At 39.1% G+C, this 20,903-nt stretch overlaps 1 protein-coding gene and 1 pseudogene across 6 annotated transcripts in view; one reads left to right on the top strand and one right to left on the bottom strand.

Annotated features, from left to right (window-relative positions):
- Positions 1-4,844: 4,844 nt before the first annotated feature.
- Positions 4,845-5,632, bottom strand: LOC123858581 (large ribosomal subunit protein uL22-like; annotated as a pseudogene).
- A 3,821-nt stretch (positions 5,633-9,453) lies between these two features.
- Positions 9,454-20,903, top strand: part of RAD54B (RAD54 homolog B) — a 99,353-nt gene continuing 87,903 nt past the window's right edge. For 4 of the 6 annotated variants that reach the window (XM_064588119.1, XM_064588120.1, XM_045896227.2 and 1 more), the window contains exons 1-2: positions 9,454-9,610; positions 10,405-10,555. In XM_064588119.1, coding sequence (XP_064444189.1) covers positions 10,421-10,555 — 135 coding nt within the window. In that variant the 5' untranslated portion in view covers positions 9,454-9,610; positions 10,405-10,420. Of the gene's footprint in view, positions 9,611-9,848; positions 10,083-10,404; positions 10,556-20,903 lie in introns of those variants that run through there. The other 2 variants (XM_064588118.1, XM_045896228.3) reach the window with 2 other exon arrangements.

The raw sequence follows: 20,903 nt of genomic DNA on the forward strand, positions 1-20,903 counted from the left end.
AGGCTTAACATTCTGTTTCTTTTATTTCAGAAGTGAGCCAGACAGATAACTCAGGGATGGTTGCTGTCATATATATTTAGATCTGTATGGAAGACCACATACCTTCAAAAATATTAGAAAATCAATTTTATATGTACTTTGGTGGAATAGGTGTATGTGTTATTTGCAAAACTATGTTGTTTTACATAAGACATTTCAGGAGAAGTTTTTTTTAAAGATTTTATTTATTTATTTGACAGAGAAAGAGACAGGAGAGAGGGAACACAAGCAGGGGGAGCGGGAGAGGGAGAAGCAGGCTTCCTGCCTAGCAGGGAGCCCGATGCGGGGCTCGATCCCAGGACCCTGGGACCATGACCTGAGCTGAAGGCAGACGCTTAACCGGCTGAGCCACTCAGGCGCCCCCAGGAGAAGTTTTGAATGGTACTTAGAAATTAATGAAAATGGAGAATACCTTTGAGAATAAAACTTATTCTATTTAGTATATAATACAAGGAGTTATTGAGTTAATGAGTTAAATCATTGATAGAATGATTCGTATTTCTTTAATAAGAATAAGAGGGGTGCCTGGGTGGCTCAGTTGGTTAAGCATCTGCCTTTGGCTCAGGTCATGATCCCAGAGCCCTGGGATCGAGGCCTGCATTGGGCTTCCTGCTCGGCAGGGAGTTTGCTTCTCCCTCTCTCTGCCCCTCTGCCCCACTTGTGCTCTCTCTCTTTCAAATAAATAAATAGAAATCTGAAAAACGGGCACCTGGGTGGTTCAGTCGTTAAGCATCTGCCTTCAGCTCAGGTGATGATCCCATGGTCCTGGGATCGAGACCTACATCCGGCTCCCTGCTCCGCAGGAAGGCTTGCTTCTCCCTCTCCCACTCCTTCTGCTTGTGTTCCCTCTCTCACTGTCTCTCTGTCAAATAAATAAATAAAATCTGAAAAAAAAAAAAAAAGAATAAAACAGAGGGGCGCCTGGCTGGCTCAGTCAATAGAGCATGTGGCTCTTAATGTCGGGTTTGTGAGTTTGAGCCCCATGTTGGGTGTAGAGATTACTTAAAACTAAAGTATTTTTAAAAAGAAAAAAGAGGGGCACCTGGCTGGCTTAGAAGAGCATGTGATTCTTTTTTATTTTATTTTATTTTAATTTAATTTAATTTTATTTATTCATGAAAGAGAGAGAGAGGCAGAGGCAGAGGGAGAAGCAGGCTCCCCGCTGGGATCATGACCTGAGCCAAAGGCAGACGCTTAACCATCTGAGCCACCCAGGCACCCGAGGGGCAGGGGATTCTTGATCTTGGGGTCATGGTTTCGGAGTGTAGAGATTACTAAAAAAAAAAGAAAAAAGAAAAAAAAGAAATGCTCTGAAATATTGCTGTGCTTCTTAAAAACCGTATTTCTGGTAGTAATCCGTATGTGAAACAGTAGCAAGTTCCATTAGTTTAGTCTTTTTGCTTTGTATAAAAATACAAAAACCTGCAGATTGAGAATGTAAGAATGAGGGTATGTCTCCTGAGCATCTACTGTGTTCCATACACCCTAGGACAGCCTGGGGAATATAAGGATGAATAAGATCTATTTTCTGCCCTCCAGAGGATCACAATCTAATGGAAGAAACACTCATGTAAACAAAAATTTTTAAAGTTAATAGGTAAGTGTATAAACATAGAACAACTCAAGAGTTTTTGAATAATCCAATCAGTACATTTCAAACTGGAGTTTCAAAAGTATTTTTAAAATAGCTAAAAAAAGAAAGACTTGACATTAGAATTGTATGTTAGACCATAAATAACATCTTTGGAATTGTTTTTGCATAAAGACTAGATAAGATGAAAAAAATTGTGATTTTAATTTTAAATTCATAGGACAGATTAGGAATTAGCTAGATTTTATAAGGGTCCTGTACACTCATAAGCTAGAGAAAAGGATGCACTCAACTACTAACAGTGGCCTGGAAAGTAACAGAAATGTGAGAACCAGCTGAAGAACAGACAGTGAAAACTGGAGAAGAGTTGTCAATTGGCATTTTGGCCTCAGTACCAGGAGGAAATTGGGAGAGTTGAAGCAGGTGGCCCTGGAGATTGCCTGCAGTGTTTAAGGAAACTAGGTCCAATGCTGACACATCTTCTGACTTCTTTAAAAAAAATGTTTTAAATTTTATCTTATAATTAAAAAATATTATTTGTGGTCAAACACAATTTACCATCTTAACTGGTTTTTAGTGTATAGTTCAGTAGTGTTAAGTATATTTACGTTGTTGTATAACCAATATCCCAGACTTTTGCAGGTTGCAAATCTGAAACTATATACCATTTAACAACTCCTCAGTCCACTCTTCCTCCAGCCCCTGGAAACCACTATTCTACTTTCTGTCTCTATGAATTTGACTAGATAATCATCTAAGTGGTATTTGTCTTTTGTCACTGGCTTATTTCACTTAGTATAATACCCTCAAGTTTCACCCATCTTGTAGTATGCCAAAATTTTCTTCTTTTTAGAGGCTGATGATACTCCATTGTATGTATATACCACATTTTGTTGTTGTTATTGTTCATTCCTCTATCAGTAGATACTTGAGTTGCTTCCACTTATAATGCTGCTAAGAACATGGGTGTACAAATATCTGCTTAAGACCCTACTTTCAATTCGTTTGGGTATATCCACAGAAGTAAGATTGCTGGATCATATAATTCCCTTTTAAATTTTCTTAGGAACTGCCATACTGTTTTCCATGGTACCTGCACAATTTTCCATTTCTATCAACAAGGATTCCAATTTCTCCGCATCCTCACCAACTCTTGTTATTTTCTATTTTTTTTAAAGATTTTATTTATTTATTTGAGAGAGAGAATGAGAGAGAGAGAGAGCACATGAGAGGGGGGAGGGTCAGAGGGAGAAGCAGACCCCCTGCTGAGCAAGGAGCCCGATATGGGACTCGATCCCGGGACTCCAGGATCATGACCTGAGCCGAAGGCAGTCGCTTAACCAACTGAGCCACCCAGGCGCCCTGTTATTTTCTATTTTTAACAGTAGCCATGCTAATGAATGTGCTTCTGATTCTTTTAAAGAGAAGCCAAAAATCTAGATTATTGTGTAAACAATTTTCAAATGTGGCAATTAATAACATCTGAACCAAATAAAATGCAAGTGCAGGGCAAAATGTGGCCAGAGGGTCCTATCCTGAAGAGTTTGATACTCTATTTTAGAAATTGGAACTGGATTACTATAAAAACTTACTTTCATTTGAGATGGTAAAATTTACCAAGTAAATCTGTGATAGGACATGATGCTAAATGCTAGAATTCTTTGGCACCAAAAAGCCTGGATTTGAGAACCAGCTTTATCATCTATTAGCTGTGCAACGTTAATAAACTTTAACCTCTGGTCCTAAATCTATCTACCTTATCTACCTCACTAGGTTTTAAAGATTAAATAAAGTCTGTATTTGATTTTTTTCTTTTTTGATGTATAGAGCAATATTATTTTAAATGAGAACCTCTACTGCCTGTAAAAAAAGTATACTAAATATGACATACTTGTTATTTCTGAAGTCCTAGAAATTAGTGCCTGCTTGAGAAATAATGGGAAGTTATGGGAATGGAGCTATACCAATTTATAGCTCTACTAAAGCATTTTGATGTGGATTTTAGGGAGATTTTTAGTTTGGGGACACTTTTATAATGGTCTTGTAACATAGATTCTAAGGGAAGATAGTCCAGTTTCTAATAATGCCTGGGATACTTAGGGGCATGTGGTAAAAATTTTTAAATATAAGGAGGTGGTAGATGATACAAATATGCAAGAAATACTGGGAGTAGTCTGGCCAGTGTAGGATGCAGGGATGGGGAGTAGAGGAAGAGGAGGGAAGGTGTACTTGGAGATCAAAAGTTGCATGCTCTCTGGACTGAGCCAGCCAGATTCCCCTTTTTATTCTTTTAATTATTTTTTTCAAGTTAATGAATCTTAAATGATTTGAGTTGAAAAACTGTATGTTATTTCCAAATGAAGATCTCTTTGTTTGCTAAGAGACGCTTTGGGAATGTTTTGTTAAAGCTCTGAACTAAAGCAGGCCTAATGGAAACCCCTTAAGTCTTAAGCTGCTTTAAGTTATCTACTCTAGGAGTGGTGCTTTTCAATGTTCTGGGAACCCTGGAACAGTACAATTGCCTGGGTGGCTCAGTCGTTAAGCTACTTATTCTGACTAAACATTTCACCTGACTCTGCTAGAACAACTTAGGGTCCTCTGAAGTCAGTTTCCTTTAAATAAGGAATCAGAGGGCGCCTGGGTGGCTCAGTTGGTTAAGGAACTGCCTTCGGCTCAGGTCATGATCCTGGAGTCCCTGGACCGAGTCCCGCATCGGGCTCCCTGCTCGGCAGGGAGTCTGCTTCTCCCTCTGACTCTCCTCCCTCTCATGCTCTCTGTCTCTCATTCTCTCTCTCTCAAATAAATAAATAAAATCTTTAAAAAAAAAAAAAGGAATCAGAAAGAGTTCATCTGTGGGCACCTGGGTGGCTCAGATGGCTAAGCATCTGCCTTCGGCTCAGGTCATGGTCCCAGGGTCCTGGGATCGAGCCCCGCATCGGGCTCTCTGCTCAGCGGGAAGCCTGCTTCTCCCTCTCCCACTCCCCCTGCTTGTTCCCTCTCTTGCTGTCTCTCTCTGTCAAATAAATAAATAAAATCTTTAAAAAAAAAAAAAAAGAAAGAAAGAGTTCATCTGTAAGCCAAAGTCAGGTAGAACAAATACGATCCAAAATTAGTCCATAAGCATGTGGAACTTTAAAAAGTTGTTCAATAACTTTATCTCCAAAACTCATTTCGATGAAAAGGCAGGAAAATCAGAAATTATAAAAGCTAGGCACTAATACTGGCTTTCCCATTCTTTTTTTTTCCTGTTTTTACTTTTATTTGCATTTATTTTATGCAGAATTTTCTCTCGGGCCATAAGTTTTTGTTTCAGTTTCTTTTGGGATGTCTTTTTCTTTTGTGCAACCTCCTCTTCTGGTTTAGGAACAATCTGCTCTTTTTCAGTAAGGATCATTTCAATGTGGCAGGGAGAGCTCATGTATGGGTTAATCTGACCATAAGTCCTGTAAGTTCTATGCCACATCTTGGGAGCTTTGTTCTCACCTGGATGTGCTCAGTGACTGGAGAATCTACATCTAAACCCTTAAGTTCAGCTTTACTCTGCATTTTTAACCATCCGCAGTAAAAATTCAGCACTGTTTTTAGGTCACTGATCCGGGGTCCGGCCCCACTGTTTGGCCTGGGCACACCTACCAGCTCCACCTATTAGAGTGACAGAAATGGCACACATTGCTTCTTCAGAGTCAATCTTTCAGATTACTTTGATGACTTTTTGGATATGCAAATCCTTGATCGCCTGGTCAGTTTCACACGTGTTCTTAAAGTGAACACGAAGATTTGAACCTCTTGGTTTGCATGATTTTGTAGGGTTTTCTGGGTCAAGTGAATAGCGAACCATTTTCAGAGATCACTTCAGGCCACTTAGGGGAAGAGCCTGCCTTTCCCATTTATTAACTTGTGCTATGTGACACAAACAAATTAAATCATTGGTGGGCCTCTGTTCTCTCATCTATTCTGAAATACAGAAGTCAGAATGTCTGTGATGTGGAGGAGAGTATGAGTCAGAAGAGAAATGTTATTACAGATATTTATTGTAGAGTTAAAGTAAAAAGTAGCAGTCCAGAATTGATGAAGTGTAGTGGCTACACAAATGAAATAAAGACAAATGAAATAAACACAACTAAAAAAAGAAGGGTAATCACAGTAAAAAGAGGTTTCCAAATTCTCTTTCTCCTCTTCACTCTTCCCCCAGGAGAAACGTTCAGCTCTTATGTTGGTGTTGACTAATCAATTAACCAATACTACCAATAACCAATAATGTTAATTCAAAATTTATTCAAAATTAAGAGTTACAGAAGCTTAAAACAATTTTTTATTGAAGCATAATTAACATACAGTGTTATATTAGTTTAAGGGTACAATATAATGATTCAACATTCTATACATTACTCAGTGCTCAAGAGTTACAGAAGCTTTTACCTCTGATAGGTTTAATGTTAACTGAACCTGGGGACTCAGTATAATGTCCTTACAAAAAGTATTTAGTGGGGATAACATTTTAGTACTTACTCAATGATTAAAGAAGGGAAAGAAATGAAGTAAAATTGATCAAAATATTTGTTTCCAAAGATATCTGTATCCTGGATGAAGATTTTTTTTTTTAACTACACTCTCGTCTTCATTCAGTGTATAACTTTAAATAGCATTTCTACATATTGATTCCTCTAACTTTCCAACCCAGAGCTGTCCTGTGACACCCAGATTTGCATCTTTCTTTTTAAAATATTTTATTTATTTATTTGACAGAGAGAGACCCAAGCGAGAGAGGGAACACACAAGCAGGGGGAGTGGGAGAGGGAGAAGCAGGCCTCCCACTGAGTAGGGAGCCTGATGGGGGCTCGATCCCAGGACCCTGGGATCATGACCTGAGCCGAAGGCAGATGCTTAATGACTGAGCCACCCAGGCGCCTCCAGATTTGCATCTTGACATCTCTGCCAGATGTCTAGTAATCTCCACAAGTTTAACATACTCAAACTGAGCTGTTGATATACCCTTCTCCACCACAGTCATTACTCCTTTGTTATCCTCTTTTTAAAATTTTCAGTAAACAGCAACTCCATGCTTCCAATTTCTCAGACCAAAAAGTCTTAGAGTCATTCTTCCCTACTTTGTTTCTTTCGTGCTCTACCTCTGATCTGACTTCTATCATTTAAACATATCTAGACTCTAACTGTTCCACCTCTGATGCCGAGCAACCGTTGTCTCTTGTCTGAATTATGATAATAGCTTCCTAACTCAGCTCAAAACTCTTCAGTGGCCTCAGAATAAAAGCTGGAGTTCTTACAATCACCCACAGGTTTTTCACCCTCCTTTTTATTTCTTTGACTTCATCTACTACTCTCTGAGCTCACTTTGCTTCAGCTACCACCCTCTGACTGTTCCTACTGGCCCTCAGTGCTTTATTGCTTCAGGACCTTTGTTCAAAGATGCCTTCCCTGGCTACCCTATATAGAATTTCAGTACTTCCATCTCTGCTTTACTCTTCTTCTTACCACTTTTCATTCTCTAACACTATATAGTTTACTCATTTATCTTCTTTATCATTGGATGCAAGTGATAGACTTTATGATTGAAATGCAGAAAATTACAAATCATTTATGTAATAAGATATGTTAGTATTGGGAAATAGTTACATTCTTTCTAAAATGACAGAAAACTTTCTAGCCTTTATTTCCTAGCCCATCTTTATCTAGTACCATAAAATAATTAAGTGAAGTAAAATGAGTATTTCATGATGATAATTTTTGTTAGAAAGAATAAAAAGTGAGATTGATTTCTCCTCCCATAAATAATTCCTATAAAATATAAATAAACCTTTTGAAATTTACTGTTTCAAAGAAAAGTATTTTATTTGCTGTGTTCTAAATAGTACTATACTTCTTTTGGATTATACTCATCAGTTATAATTTTGCTGTTTGTCCTTATCTTTTTTTTTAAGATTTTATTTATTTATTTGACAGAGAGAGAGCACAAGCAGAGGGAGCAGCAGAGGGAGAGGGAGAAGCAGGCTCCCCATGGAGCAGGGAGCCTGATGCGGGGCTCCATTGAGGACCCTGGGATCATGACTTGAGCCAAAGGCAGACGCTTAACTGACTGAGCCACCCCCAGGCACCCCCTGTCCTTATCTTTATTGTAGAAAATTAATCCTAATGTTTGCTGTTATATAACTCATAACATCTTTATTTAAAACACTAATTTTGCTAAAATAAAGACCAAAAATTTGTAACAATATAGTATATAAAAAAATGATACAGGGGCACTTGGCTGGCTCAGTTGATAGAGCATGTGATTCTTGATCTCAGGGTCTGAGTTAAAGCCCCACATTGGGTATAGAGTTTACTTAAAAATAAAATAAAATTAAAAAAAAAATGATACCCAGTCTACCACAGTTCGGTAAAATTTAATATTCCCTAATTCTTCACATATATTTTAGAGTAAATGCCTTTTTTTTTTTTTGAGAGAATGTAAGTGAGGAGGGGCAGAGGGAGGAGAGAGTCTTAAACAGGCTCCATGCTGAGCCTCCATTGTGGGGTTTGATTTCATGACCCTGAGATCATGACCTGAGCCAAAATCATTAGTGGGATGCTTAACCAATTGAACCACCCAGGCGCCCCTAGAATGGCTTTTGAAAATCAAGCTAAATTATGAAAATTATTCTATTCACACTTTTTTTTTTTCAAGTGGGCTCCACACCCAACATGCCCAAGGTGGGGCTTGAACCCATGACCCTGAGATCGAGACCTGAGCTGAGATCAAGAGTCCAGTGCTCACGGACTGAATAACCCAGGTGTCCCTATTCATGCATTTCTAAGTGTTTTGTTTAAACTGGAATATTTTTATAGGTAATACAGGCAGTGATCTGGTTTGGAGATACTTTTTTTTTTAAATATAGATTTTATTTACTTATTTGAGAGTGAGAGAGAGCGAACATGAGTGGGGAGGAAGGGGCAGAGGGACAGAGAGAGGAAGAAGGAGACTCCCCACTGAGCAGGGAGCCCACAGGTGGCTGGATGCCAGGTCTCTGAGATCATGATCTTAGCTGAAGCCAAGAGTCAAAGAGGCTTAAGCAACTGAGTCACCAAGGTGCCCCTGGAGATTATTTTACATTAAAAAGCCTATGACCTATATATTTCTCTGCCTTGTCACTGCATTAAAAGGTGTCAAACTAACTTCTAAAACGTTAGTTTGCCTATTTGTGCCAAGTACTTTATTTATTTATTTTTAAAATGTGCCAGGTACTGGGCGCCTGGGTGGCTCAGTCATTAAGCGTCTGCCTTCGGCTGAGGTCATGATCCCAGGGTCCTGGGATCGAGTCCCACATCGGGCTCCCTGCTCGGCGGGAAGCCTGCTTCTCCCTCTCCCACTCCCCCTGCTTGTGTTCCTGCTCTCGCTCTCTCTCTGACAAAAAAATAAATAAAATCTTAAAAAAAAAAAAAAAAAGTGTGCCAGGTACTTTAAAGGCCTATATTATTTTAACAACGTTGCTAAAGTCACTTCATTCCTAAAATGCTGCATAATTTAAGAACTTTATGGTAAAGTATATTTGCATACTATTTTTCCAAGCACATAGTATTATGCAGACCATCTAACTGCCTAAACACATCCATGTAGATGTTCTTAGATTTAAGAAGTATGCGTCGTCTGTTCTAAAATGAGGTCTGTATCAGCACCTACAGCATGTGACAGTAGGCAATCAATCAATAAAAAACAAATATTTTTCCAAGTAAATATTTTTTAATTGAACCATAAATCTGAAACTACAAATGCTTAAAGGGAAACGCAAAGAGACATGCGCAGTTAAGTTCATCCAATCAGAGTCAGGCTGAAGGAGGCGCAGCCGCAGAAAGGTAGTGCGCACGCTCGGCTAGCTTGTCCGCTATAGGCTGCGCCGAGGCGGGAGCCTTAACCTCCGTTGAAGAGGTGTCTGTCTACCCGACTTTTTTCTCGGATGACGCCCGACTTCTGTCGGATCTTTAACGGTACGTTCTTGGAGGGGAAGTCTTGTGGGGCTGAGGCAGCCTGCGGGCTCGTGCGGGACAAAGTGGGGAGAGGCGCCGAAGCCGGCCTCCGGGGGGAGGGAAGGAAGGCGGCGGAGCGGCCGGGGGAAGGCGGGGGGCGGGGCGGGGAGGCGGGTGCTGAAGTGTGAGGGGCGGCCTCGCTCTTGGCCACGGGGTGGGCTGGTGCGGAGGCTGGCGGTAGCGGTGCTTGTGGTGGGAAGGTCCCAGGGAGAGGCGACTGTGGGCGGTGGTCTCTCAGCGGTCCGCCGGCTTTCCTTCTGCGGTGCTTGGGTGTATTTCCACCAGGACTAATCTACGTTAGCCTGCACGGTATTTGCCGGTTAATTAATAGACGATGTCTGTGGACACTTTAAACGGGGCCACAAAGTCAGAGGAGCGACTTAAGTCACGAAGTGTAACTGCTCCTTAACGGTAGTAGGAAGCCGAAAACCAGGTCTGTTGCTGTTCTTGGCTGTTCTTGCTCCTAGAGGTTTAATGGTTGCACCCTTCAAAGACTACTTTATCATTATCTAATCTATAGTATTATCAAAATCCATATGCTCAAGTTTACACCATTCAATTTAAGTCTTCGATTCTTTTCAGTAACCCTTTGTGATGAAAATAAAATATCCCTAGTGGGAAACTTGTTTTCCAAGGTTTTTTACACGTTTATTCTGTTACATTTTTAAAGATATGGTTGTAGTGATGATCTATTTTCATGTTTGGAGTTAATTCTATCAGATTCATGGATGATTTCTGTTTTGGGTATTTTTTAGGTCAGCATTGCTGAATATGAGACGATCTGCAGCACCAAGTCAGTTGCAGGGGAATCCCTTCAAAAAACTAAAATTTATACCACCAGGGAGAAGTAATCCAAGTCCAAATGAAGAGAATACAAAGATGAGTCCAGACGTAAAATTATTTGAGGTAAAAAAAAAAAAAAAAAAAAAAGCATAATATAGAGAAGGATGCATTTTTTTTTTAAACATTTCATTTAAAAAGTTAACAACACTTACTGCCTGAAGGAATTTTTAGTATCTTTGATAAAGTCTTCCAAAAACTTTACAGTAATGATTACATAATTTTTTTTTTCTTTTTCAAGGAATGACTTGCAGTTGGCTCTATAGGATAAACTTCTGTTAACAGTAAAAAATACCTCTGTGAGGGAGAGGGTGGATATTCTTGTAAAAATAAATTATTCTAATCAGTATTCTTTTTAAAGTTACCACATAAATGAAAACTTAGATAAGGGGCGCCTGGCTTCCTCAGTTGGAAGAGCATGCGACTCTTGATCTAGGGTTATGAGTTCAAGCCCCACCATGGGTGTAGAGATTACTTAAAAAAAATCTTGTGGATGGAACTAGAGGGTATTATGGTAAGCAAAATAAGTCAGCTAGAGAAAGACAGAATATCATGATTTCACTCACATGTGGAATTTAAGAAACAAAACAGATGAACATAGGGAAAGGGAAGGAAAAATAAGATAAAAACAGAGAGGGAGGCAAACCATAAGAGACTCTCAACTATAGGGAACAAACTGAGGGTTGCTGGAGGGGAGATGGGTGGAGGGATGAGGTAATTGGGTGCTGGGCATTAAGGAGGGTACTTGATGTAATGAGCACTGGGTGTTATATGCATCTGATGAATCACTAAATTCTACCCTTGAAAGTAATAATACAGTATATGTTAACTAAATTGAATTTAAATAAAACATTTAAGAAAATGAAATCTTAAAAAAAGAAACTTTAGATAAGGTGATTTAAGGAGTAAACACGTAAGTAATAATCTGTATAACAATTCTGGACATTCCTTTTTTTTTTTTAAGATTTTATTTTATTTTTTAAATAATCTCTACACCCAGTGTGGGGCTCGAACTCACAACCCCGAGATCAAGAGTCTCATGCTCCACTGACTGAGCCAGCCCGGTTGCCCCCATTTCCTTACATTTTTATCTATAAAAAGTAAATGCTTAAAGCAGTACCTCACCTCCATTTTTTTTTTTTTTTTTAAGTAAACTCTATGTCCAATGTGAGGCTTGAATTCATGAACTCTCGAGATGAAGAGTCGCATGCTCTACCGACGGAGCTAGCCAGGTGCCCCTAAAGCAGTCTTGATTTTTTACTACTAAGAGAAAGGATTGTTTTTGGTCTTATGTCTAAGACCAAAGGTCTTATTTATATAGATAGTATATAAAGGTGTATAAAATGGGCAGTCCACATTTCCTGCTGCTCTACAGTTTTCTGATCCATTCATGGTATGGGGATTAAAGTCTACAAATTCTTTTTTTTAATTTTATTTATTTTATTTTATTTTTAAAGATTTTATTTATTTATATGACAGAGAGAGACAGCGAGAACAGGAACACAAGCAAGGGGAGCGGGAGAGGGAGAAGCAGGCTTCCTGCCGAGCAGGGAGCCCGATGTGGGACTCGATTCCAGGACCCTGGGATCATGACCTGAGCCGAAGGCAGACGCTTAACGACTGAGCCACCCAGGCGCCCTACAAATTCTTTTTCCCTCTCCTTTTTGGTTGTTGTAGTTGACATACAATATTATATTAATTTCTGGTATACAACACACAGTGATCTGACAATTACATACGGTATGTCATGCTTATGATATTAAGTGTAGTCACCATCTGTCACCAGGTTTTTTTCCTTTTTTTATTGTGGTAAAAAATATATAACATAAAATTTGCTATTTACCATTTTTAAGTTTGCAAAATAAGTGACTTTAATTATACTCATGCTATTGTGCAACGATCACCACTGTTTTCAGTTGGAAACTTTTTCATTACCTCAAAGTCTATAACCACCATTAAGCAGTAATTCTCTATTCCCTCCTTCACCCACTCCCTTGTAACTACTACTGTACTTTCTATCTTCATAAATTTGACTTCTAGTTACCTCGTATAAGTGGAATCAGACAATATTTGCCCTTTTGTTTCTGGCTTATTTCACTTAGCATAATATTTTCAAGGGTCATCTGTGTTGTAGCATGTGTCAGAACTTCATGACTTTGTATGGTTGAATAACATGCATTTGTATGTATACACCACAGTTTGTTTATCCATTCACTTTTTTGATGGATACTTGGGTTGTTTTCACTTTCTGGCTGTTGTGAATAATGCTGCTATGAACACAGGCATGCAAGTTTCTATTTGAGTCCCTGTGTTCATTTTTCTAGGACTGGAATTGCTGGGTCATACGGTAATTCTACGTTTAACTTTTTGAAGAACTACCAAAATGTTTTCGACAACTGCTGCTGCACTGTTTTACATTCCCACCAGCAATGTGTGAGGGTTCCAGTTTCTCCACGTCCTCAGCAACACTTATTATTTTCTATTTTGTTTTGTTTTGATTGTAGATATCCTAGTAGGTGTGATTGGTTTTTCATTGTGGTTTTGATTTCCATTTCTTTTATGAATAGTGATGAGCATCCTTTCATGTGCTTATTGGCTATTTGTATCTTTGGAGAAATATCTATTCAAGTTCTTTGCCTGGTTTTTAATGGATTGTTTTATTATTTATTTATTTATTAAAATATTTTATTTATTTATTTGACAGGGACAGACAGTGAGAGAGGGAACACAAGCAAGGGGAGTAGGAGAGGGAGAAGCAGGCTTTGCGCTGAGCAGGGAGCCCGATGCGGGGCTCGATCCCAGGACCCTGGGACCATGACCTGAGCCAAAGGCAGACACTTAACGACTGAGCCACCCAGGCACCCCTTTAATGGATTGTTTTATTGATTGTCTTTTTGTTGTTAAAAAGATCTACTAGTTTTTATTTATTCATTTATTTTTAAAGATTTTATTTATTCATTTGAGACAGATACAGAGAGAGAGAGAGCATGAGCAAGGAGAGAGGCAGAGGCAGAGGGAGAAGGAGAAGCAGGCTCCCTGCTGAGCCAGGAGCCCGATGTGGGGCTCGATCCCAGGACCCTGGGGTCATGACCTGAGCCGAAGGCGGATGCTTAACCATCTGAGCCACCCAGGCGCCCCAAAAAGGTCTACTAGTTTTTAACTCTGCTTTTTTTGGTCTGCATGTGTTTGTTTTATCCTACATTTCTTTAGAATTCTGGCCACACTGTTAGAAGAAAACACAGGTTTCTGTTTTTTTTTTTCCCCAAAAGATTTTTTATTTACTTATTTGACAGAGAGAGACATAGTGAGAGAGGGAACACAAGCAGGGGGAGTGGGAGAGGGAGAAGCAGGCTTCCCTCAGAGCAGGGAGCCTGATGCGGAGCTTGATCCCAGGACCGTGGGATCATGACCTGAGCTGAAGGCAGACTCATAATGACTGAGCCTCCCAGGTGCCCCTTATTTTTTTTTAAAGATTTTATTTATTTAATTGTCAGAGAGCGAGAGTGTGCATGCATACAAGCCCGGGGAGCCGCAGGCAGAGGGAGAAGCAGGCTCCCCACTGAGCAAATAGCTCGATGCGGAGCTCTATCCCAGGACCCTGGGATCATGACCTGAGCCGAAGGCAGGTACTTTACTGACTGAACCACCCAGGCGTCCCAAGGTTTCTTTTTTTAAAAGCAGCTTTAATTAGATACAATTCACATACCATACAAATCATATACTATATTCACAGTTTTGCAGTGATCACCAAGATCCATTTTAGAACATTTTCATCACTGCAGAAAGAAACCTCGTATATATTAACCAGTTGTTCTCCATTTTTCTCCAAATCTGTCAGCACTTTGCAACCACTAATCTTTTTTTCTGTCTCTGTAGATTTGCCTATTAGGGACATTTCATATAAATAGAATCATACATTCATCATACTTGTAGCTTTTTGTGACTGGCTTTTTCCAGTTAGCATAATGTATTCAAGGCTCACCCATGTATCAATAATTTATTTCTTTTTATTGCCAAATTTATTAGTTTTCTATTGCTGCTATAACAAGTTATCGCAAGTTTAGTGGCTTAAAAGAACACAAATCTATTACAATTCTGTAGGTCAGAAGTCCAAAACAGGTTTCACTGGGCTAAGATCAAGGTGTTGCCATAGAAAACCTGAGAGACTCCATGAAAAATTGCTAGAACTGATACACGAATTCAGCAAAGTTGCAGAATATAAAATCAATGTACAGAAATCTGTTGCATTTCTATACACCAATAATGAAGTAGCAGAAAGAGAAATCAAGGAATCGATCCCAATTACAATTGCACCAAAAACCATAAGATACCTAGGAATAAACCTAATCAAAGAGGTAAAAGATCTCTGAAAACTATAGCACACTTTTGAAAGAAATTGAAGACACAAAGAAATGGAAAAATATTCCATACTTACGGATTGGAGGAACAAATATTGTTAAAATAATGTCTAGTCTCCCTACACATTCAGCGCAATTCCTATCAAAATAGCACCATCATTTTTCACAGTTAGAACAAACAGTTCTAAAATTTGTATGGAGCTAGAAAAGACCCTGAATAGCCAAAGTAATGTTGAAAAAGAAAACCAAAGTTGTAGGCATCACAATTCTGGACCTCAAACTGTATTACAAAGCTGTAATCATCAAGACAGTATGGTATTGGCACAAAAACAGACTCATAGATCAGTGGAACAGAATAGAGAACCCAGAAATGGACCCACAACTCTATGGTCAACTAATCTTCAACAAAGCAGGAAAGAATATCCATTGGAAAAAAGACTTTCACAAATGGTATTGGGAAAACTGGACCATTTTCTTACATCATACACAAACATAAATTCAAGATGGATGAAAGACCTAAATGTGAGACAGGAATTCGTCAAAATTCTAGAGGAGAACATGGGCAGCAACCTCTTTGACTTCTGCCATAGCAACTTCTTACTAGACACATGTCCAGAAGCAAGGGAAATAAAAGCAAAAATGAGCTATTGGGACTTTGTCAAAATGAAAAGCTTCTGCACAGCAAAGGAAATAAACTAAAAGGCAGCCTATGGAATGGGAGAAGATATTTGCAAAAGGTGTTGGCAGGGCTGCATTTATTTCTGGAGGTTTTAGGGGAGAATCTGTTTCCTTTTCCTTTTCTAGGTTCGATAGGCCACTTGCATTTTTTTTGCCCTTCTTTGATTTTCAAAGCCAGCAATGACAGTTTCAGTTGCCATGTTACTATGTTTCTGATTCTCTCAAACTGGGAATGATTTGATTAGATTGGGTTGACTTGGGTAAGCCAGGACAATCTCTCCATTTCAGGAGAGATTACTTTACGCACATCTTAATCACATCTACAAAATTTTTTTGCCTTGTAACATATTCACAGATTCTGGGGATTAGTATAGACATCTTTGGGAAGCATTATTCTGCCTACCCTACTGTATAATATATTAATATAGCACATTTTATTAATCCATCAGTTGACAGGCATTTGGATTGTTTCCATTTTTCAAATTATGAGTTATTAATAATGCTTGTGAACATTTGTGTACAAGTTTTTGTGTAGACATGTGTTTTCATTTTTCTTGGGTATATTCCTAGGTATGGAATTGCTGGATCATATGATATCTCTGTGTTTAACCTTTCATTAGTGAACTGCCAGACTCTTCCAAGGTGGCTGCAGTATTTTTGTTCCCACCATCAATGTATGAGGATTTCAATTTCTCCACATCCTTGTCAACATTTATTATTATGTTTTTGATTGTAGCCATACTGGTGGTTGAAGTAGTATCTTATTTGTGGTTTTGATTTGTATGTCACTGGTGGATAATATTGTTGAGCGTCTTTACATGTGCTTATTGGCCATTTGTATATCTTCTTTGGACTATTCAGATCATTTGACTTTTATGTGTGTTTTTAAAAAGATTTTGTTTATTTTAGAGAGGGGGGAGGGGCAGAGGGAGAGAGAGAGAGACTTTCCAGCAGACTCCATGCTGAGCACAGAGCCCACCGTGGGGCTTGATCCCAGGACCCTGAGATCATGACCTGAGCCGAAATCAAGAGTTGGATGTTTAACTGACTGAACCACCCAGGTGCCCCCAGATCCTTTGACCTTTGTAAAATTGTATTATTTGATTTTTGTTATAGAGTTGTAAGAGTTTTTTTTTTAAGATTTTTAAAAAAATTTAATTTTAATTGAATTTAATTTTTATTTTTTATTAATCCCTACACCTACCATGGGGCTTGAATTCACAACCCTGAGATCATGAGTCCCATACTCCATTAATTGAGCCAACCAGGCACCCCAAGAGTGTTATTTAAAAAAATATATTCTAGATACAGGTCCCTTATCAGTTATATTATTTGCAAATATTTTCTCCCCTTCTGTTGGTTATTCACTTTCTTGATAGTATCATTTGTAGCACAGAAGTTTTAAATTTGATTAAATCCAATTTATCTAATTTTTTTGGTGTTGGTACTTATGATTTTGGTATTATATCTAAGAAGGTCATGAAGAGTTACTCCTGTATTTTATTTTATTAATTAATTTGTTTTTTAGAGAGGGAGGGGTGAAGGGCAGAGAGAATCTTAAGCAGACTGCACTCCCAGACATGGGACTTGATCTCATGACCCTGAGATCATGACCTGAGCTGAAACCAAGAGTCGGATGCTTAACCAACTGAGCCACCCAAGCACCCCTGTATTTTCTTTAAAAAAAAAAAATTTGTTTTTTGGGGTGCCTGGCTGGCTCAGTCAGTAGAGCATGTGATTCTTGATCTCAGGGTCATGAGTTTGAGCACCATGTTGGGTGTAGAGATTACTTAGAAATAAAATCTTAAGGAAAAAAAACTAATTTGTTTTTTATTGAGGTGTGATTGACATACAGCATTATATTCAGGTGTATGACATAATGGTTTGATATTTGTAGATATTGTGAAATGATCACCATGGTAAGTGTAGTTATCATCTGTCACTGTACATAGTTACAGAATTTTTTCCCTTGTCTCCTGTATTCTAAGAGTTTTGTAGTTTTATTTTTATTTTATTTTTTTAAAGATTTTATTCATTTATTTGCCAGAGAGAGAGAGCATGTGCACAAGCAGGGGCAGTGGCAGGTAGGGGGAGAAGTAGGCTCCCCACTGAGCAGGGAGCCCGATGCAGGACTCGATCCCAGGACCCTGGGATCATGACCTGAGCTGAAGGCAGACGCTTAACCAACTGAGCCACCCAGGCGTCCCATGAGTTTTGTAGTTTTAGTTCTTACATTTGAATCTGTGTCCCATTTTTTAGTTCATTTTTGTGTGTGGTGTGAGATAGTGGTCCAATTTCATTCTTTTGTACGTGGATACCTTGTTGTTCCAGGATGTTAAGACTTTTCTTTACCCATTAATCATTTTGACACTCTGGTCTTAAGGTTTATTTTTTTGATGTAAGGACTAATTTGAGACCAAATTCATTGATTTACTCTTTTCTTCTTTTAATTCTACTAGGAAACTAAAGTTATTTTTAAAAACTAGGCATTTTTGAAATTGTACAGCTGTTTTAAGCAAGGCAACATGAGAAGCCTTAGCAGTTCACTCTCCCTTCTCCTTAGTCTATTCCATTCCTAAATGGAATGGAACCCCTTCAGGGGTTTTTATTTGTTTGGTCTGATAAATACAAAATCTGGAACAAATCGAGTGTCAAAATAAATATGCTAATTGGTAGTAATTCATTGAATTATACAGGAGTCTGAGTCTATACTAATATAAGTAAAATATATAAGGAGAAGAGTAAGCTGTTTCTTAAAGTGGAATGCTAAATCATAATAATAATAGAAGTGGTGTTAGAAAAGGTAGTGGAGGGGCGCCTGGGTGGCTCAGTCGGTTGAGCGACTGCCTTCGGCTCAGGTCATGATCCTGGGGTCCCGGGATCGAGTCCCACATCGGGCTCCCTGCTCGGCGGGGAGTCTGCTTCTCCCTCTGACCCTCCCCCCTCTCATGTGCTCTCTCTCTCTCTCTCATTAAAAAAAAAAAAAAAAGAAAGAAAGAAAAGGTAGTGGATGCCGTAAGTTGCTAAGAAGTAGATCTTAAAAGTTCTCATCACAAGAAAAAAAATTCTGTAACTATGTATGGTGATGGATTTAACTAGACTTATTGTGGTGATCAGTTTGCAGTATATACAAATACTGAATCATTACTGTTGTACACCTGAAACTAATGTTTTATGTCAATTAAACCTCAATTAAAAAAATGTGGGGCGCCTGGGTGGCTCAGTTGGTTGGGCAGCTGCCTTCAGCTCAAGTCATGATCCTGGAGTCCCAGCATCGAGTCCCGCATCGAGTCCCGCATCGGGCTCCCTGCTCGGCAGGGAGTCTGCTTCTCCCTCTGACCCTCCTCCCTCTCGTGCTCTCTCTCATTCTCTCTCTCGCAAATGAAAGAAAAAAAAAAATCTTTAAAAAAAAGTTTAGGTATATCTGTCTTAAGCCAGGGCTGAAGAGAAAACAGCTTTTGGTACTCCAATTAAAGGAGCTTGTTAGCACACAATAATATTTGCTTATGAATGATTTCTGGGGATAAAGGAGGGCTTTTAAGTTACATGTTTATTACACGGGAATACTTAACCACCTACAATATGCTAGGATTTTAAAATGGAATTAAGACAGTTAATATTAGTGTGCTCTATAACAGAGTTTGCATGTTAGTTCTCAATCCATGGAGCAGAATCTGTGTAATTCTTAAAACAATTTGAGGGACTGGTCAGTATGAACTCTAGAAGGAAGTTTGAGGTTTGGAGAACCATAAATGTCATTGCCTCCTTCATGTGTGGACATTGGCTAGAACCACTTATGTTATTGCTCACCTGTTTTGCTTTCTGTAGCAGTTGTTGGCATTAGACAGGTATTTGTGTTGTCTCTAAAAAAAAAATTCAATAGATAACCAGAACTAGTGGGTGAATGTTTAAGGAAATAGGATATATATGTATATGTATATATGTACACATATATCTTAGTCTATTTAATTAATTAATTTTTTTAAAAGTACGCTCCACACCCAGTGTGGAGCCCAATATGGAGCTTGAACTCATGAACATGAGATCAAAACCTGAGCTGAGATCAAGAGTTGGGTGCTTAACTGAGTCACCCAGGTGCCCCCAAGGTATTTGAATAGACTCAAGAGGCAGGGAGAGGCAGAGGGAGAGAGAAAGGGAGAAGCAGATTCTCCGCTGAGGAAGGAGCCCGATGCGGGGCTTGATCCCAGACCCCTGGGATCATGACCTGAGCTGAAGGCAGCCGCTTAACTGACTGAGCCACCCTGGTGCTCCTATTTTTAACTTTTTGAGGAACCTCCATACTGTTTTTCAGTGGCTGCACCAGTTTGCATTCCCACCAATAATGCAAGAAGGTTCCTTATTCTCCACATCCTCACCAACATCTGTTGTTTCTTATGTTGTTGATTCTGGTCATTCTGACAGGTGTGAGGTGATAGCTCATTGTAATTTTTTTTTTTTTTTTTTTTTTTTTTTTTTAAAGACTTTATTTGAGATAGAGAATGAGAGCTAGAGAGAGCATGAGAGGGGGAGGGTCAGAGGGAGAAGCAGACTTCCTGCCGAGCAGGGAGCCTGATGCGGGACTTGATCCTGGGACTCCAGGATCATGACCTGAGCCGAAGGCAGTCGCTTAACCAACTGAGCCACCCAGGCGCCCTCATTGTAATTTTGATTTGCATTTCCCTGATGATGAGTGATAATGAGCATCTTTTTCATGTGTCTGTTGGCCATCTGGACGTCTTCCTTGGAGAAATGTCTGTTCATGCCTTTTGCCAATTTTTGGGGGGTATTGTATAAAGTTTTTTAATATATTTTGGATACTAACCCTTTATTGGATATGTCATTTGCAAATACCTTCTCCCATTCCGTAGGTTGCCATTTAGTTTTGTTGGCTGTTTCCTTTGCTGTGGAGAAGCTTTTTATTTTGATTTAGTCCCAATTTATTTTTGCTTCTGTTTCCCTTGCCTCAGAGGACCTATCTAGAAAAAAGTTCCTATGACCAGTGTCAGAGAAATTACTGCTTGTGCTATCTTCTAGGATTTTTATGGTTTCAGGTCTCACATTTAGGTCTTTAATCCATTTCTTGGGGGGAGAGTGGTAGAGGGAGGGAGAGAGAATCTTAAGTAGGCTCCATGCCCAGTGTGGAGCCCAGTGGGGGACTCAGTCTTACAACCCTGAGATTATGACGTAAGCTGAAATCAAGAGTCAGACACTTAACTGACTGAGCCATCCGGACATCCCTCTGTTTTGAATTTATTTTTGTGTATGGTGTTAAGAAAGTGGCCCAGTTTCATTCTTCTGCATGTTGCTGTCCAGTTTTCCCAATACCATTTGTTGAAGAGACTGTCTTTTTCCCATTGGAAAATCCTTCCTGCTTTGTT

This window comes from Mirounga angustirostris, unplaced genomic scaffold, assembly GCF_029215605.1.
Source record: "Mirounga angustirostris isolate CCGP_5_RB_7025 unplaced genomic scaffold, mMirAng1.0.hap1 SCAF_4, whole genome shotgun sequence".
NCBI classification, from domain to species: domain Eukaryota; kingdom Metazoa; phylum Chordata; class Mammalia; order Carnivora; family Phocidae; genus Mirounga; species Mirounga angustirostris.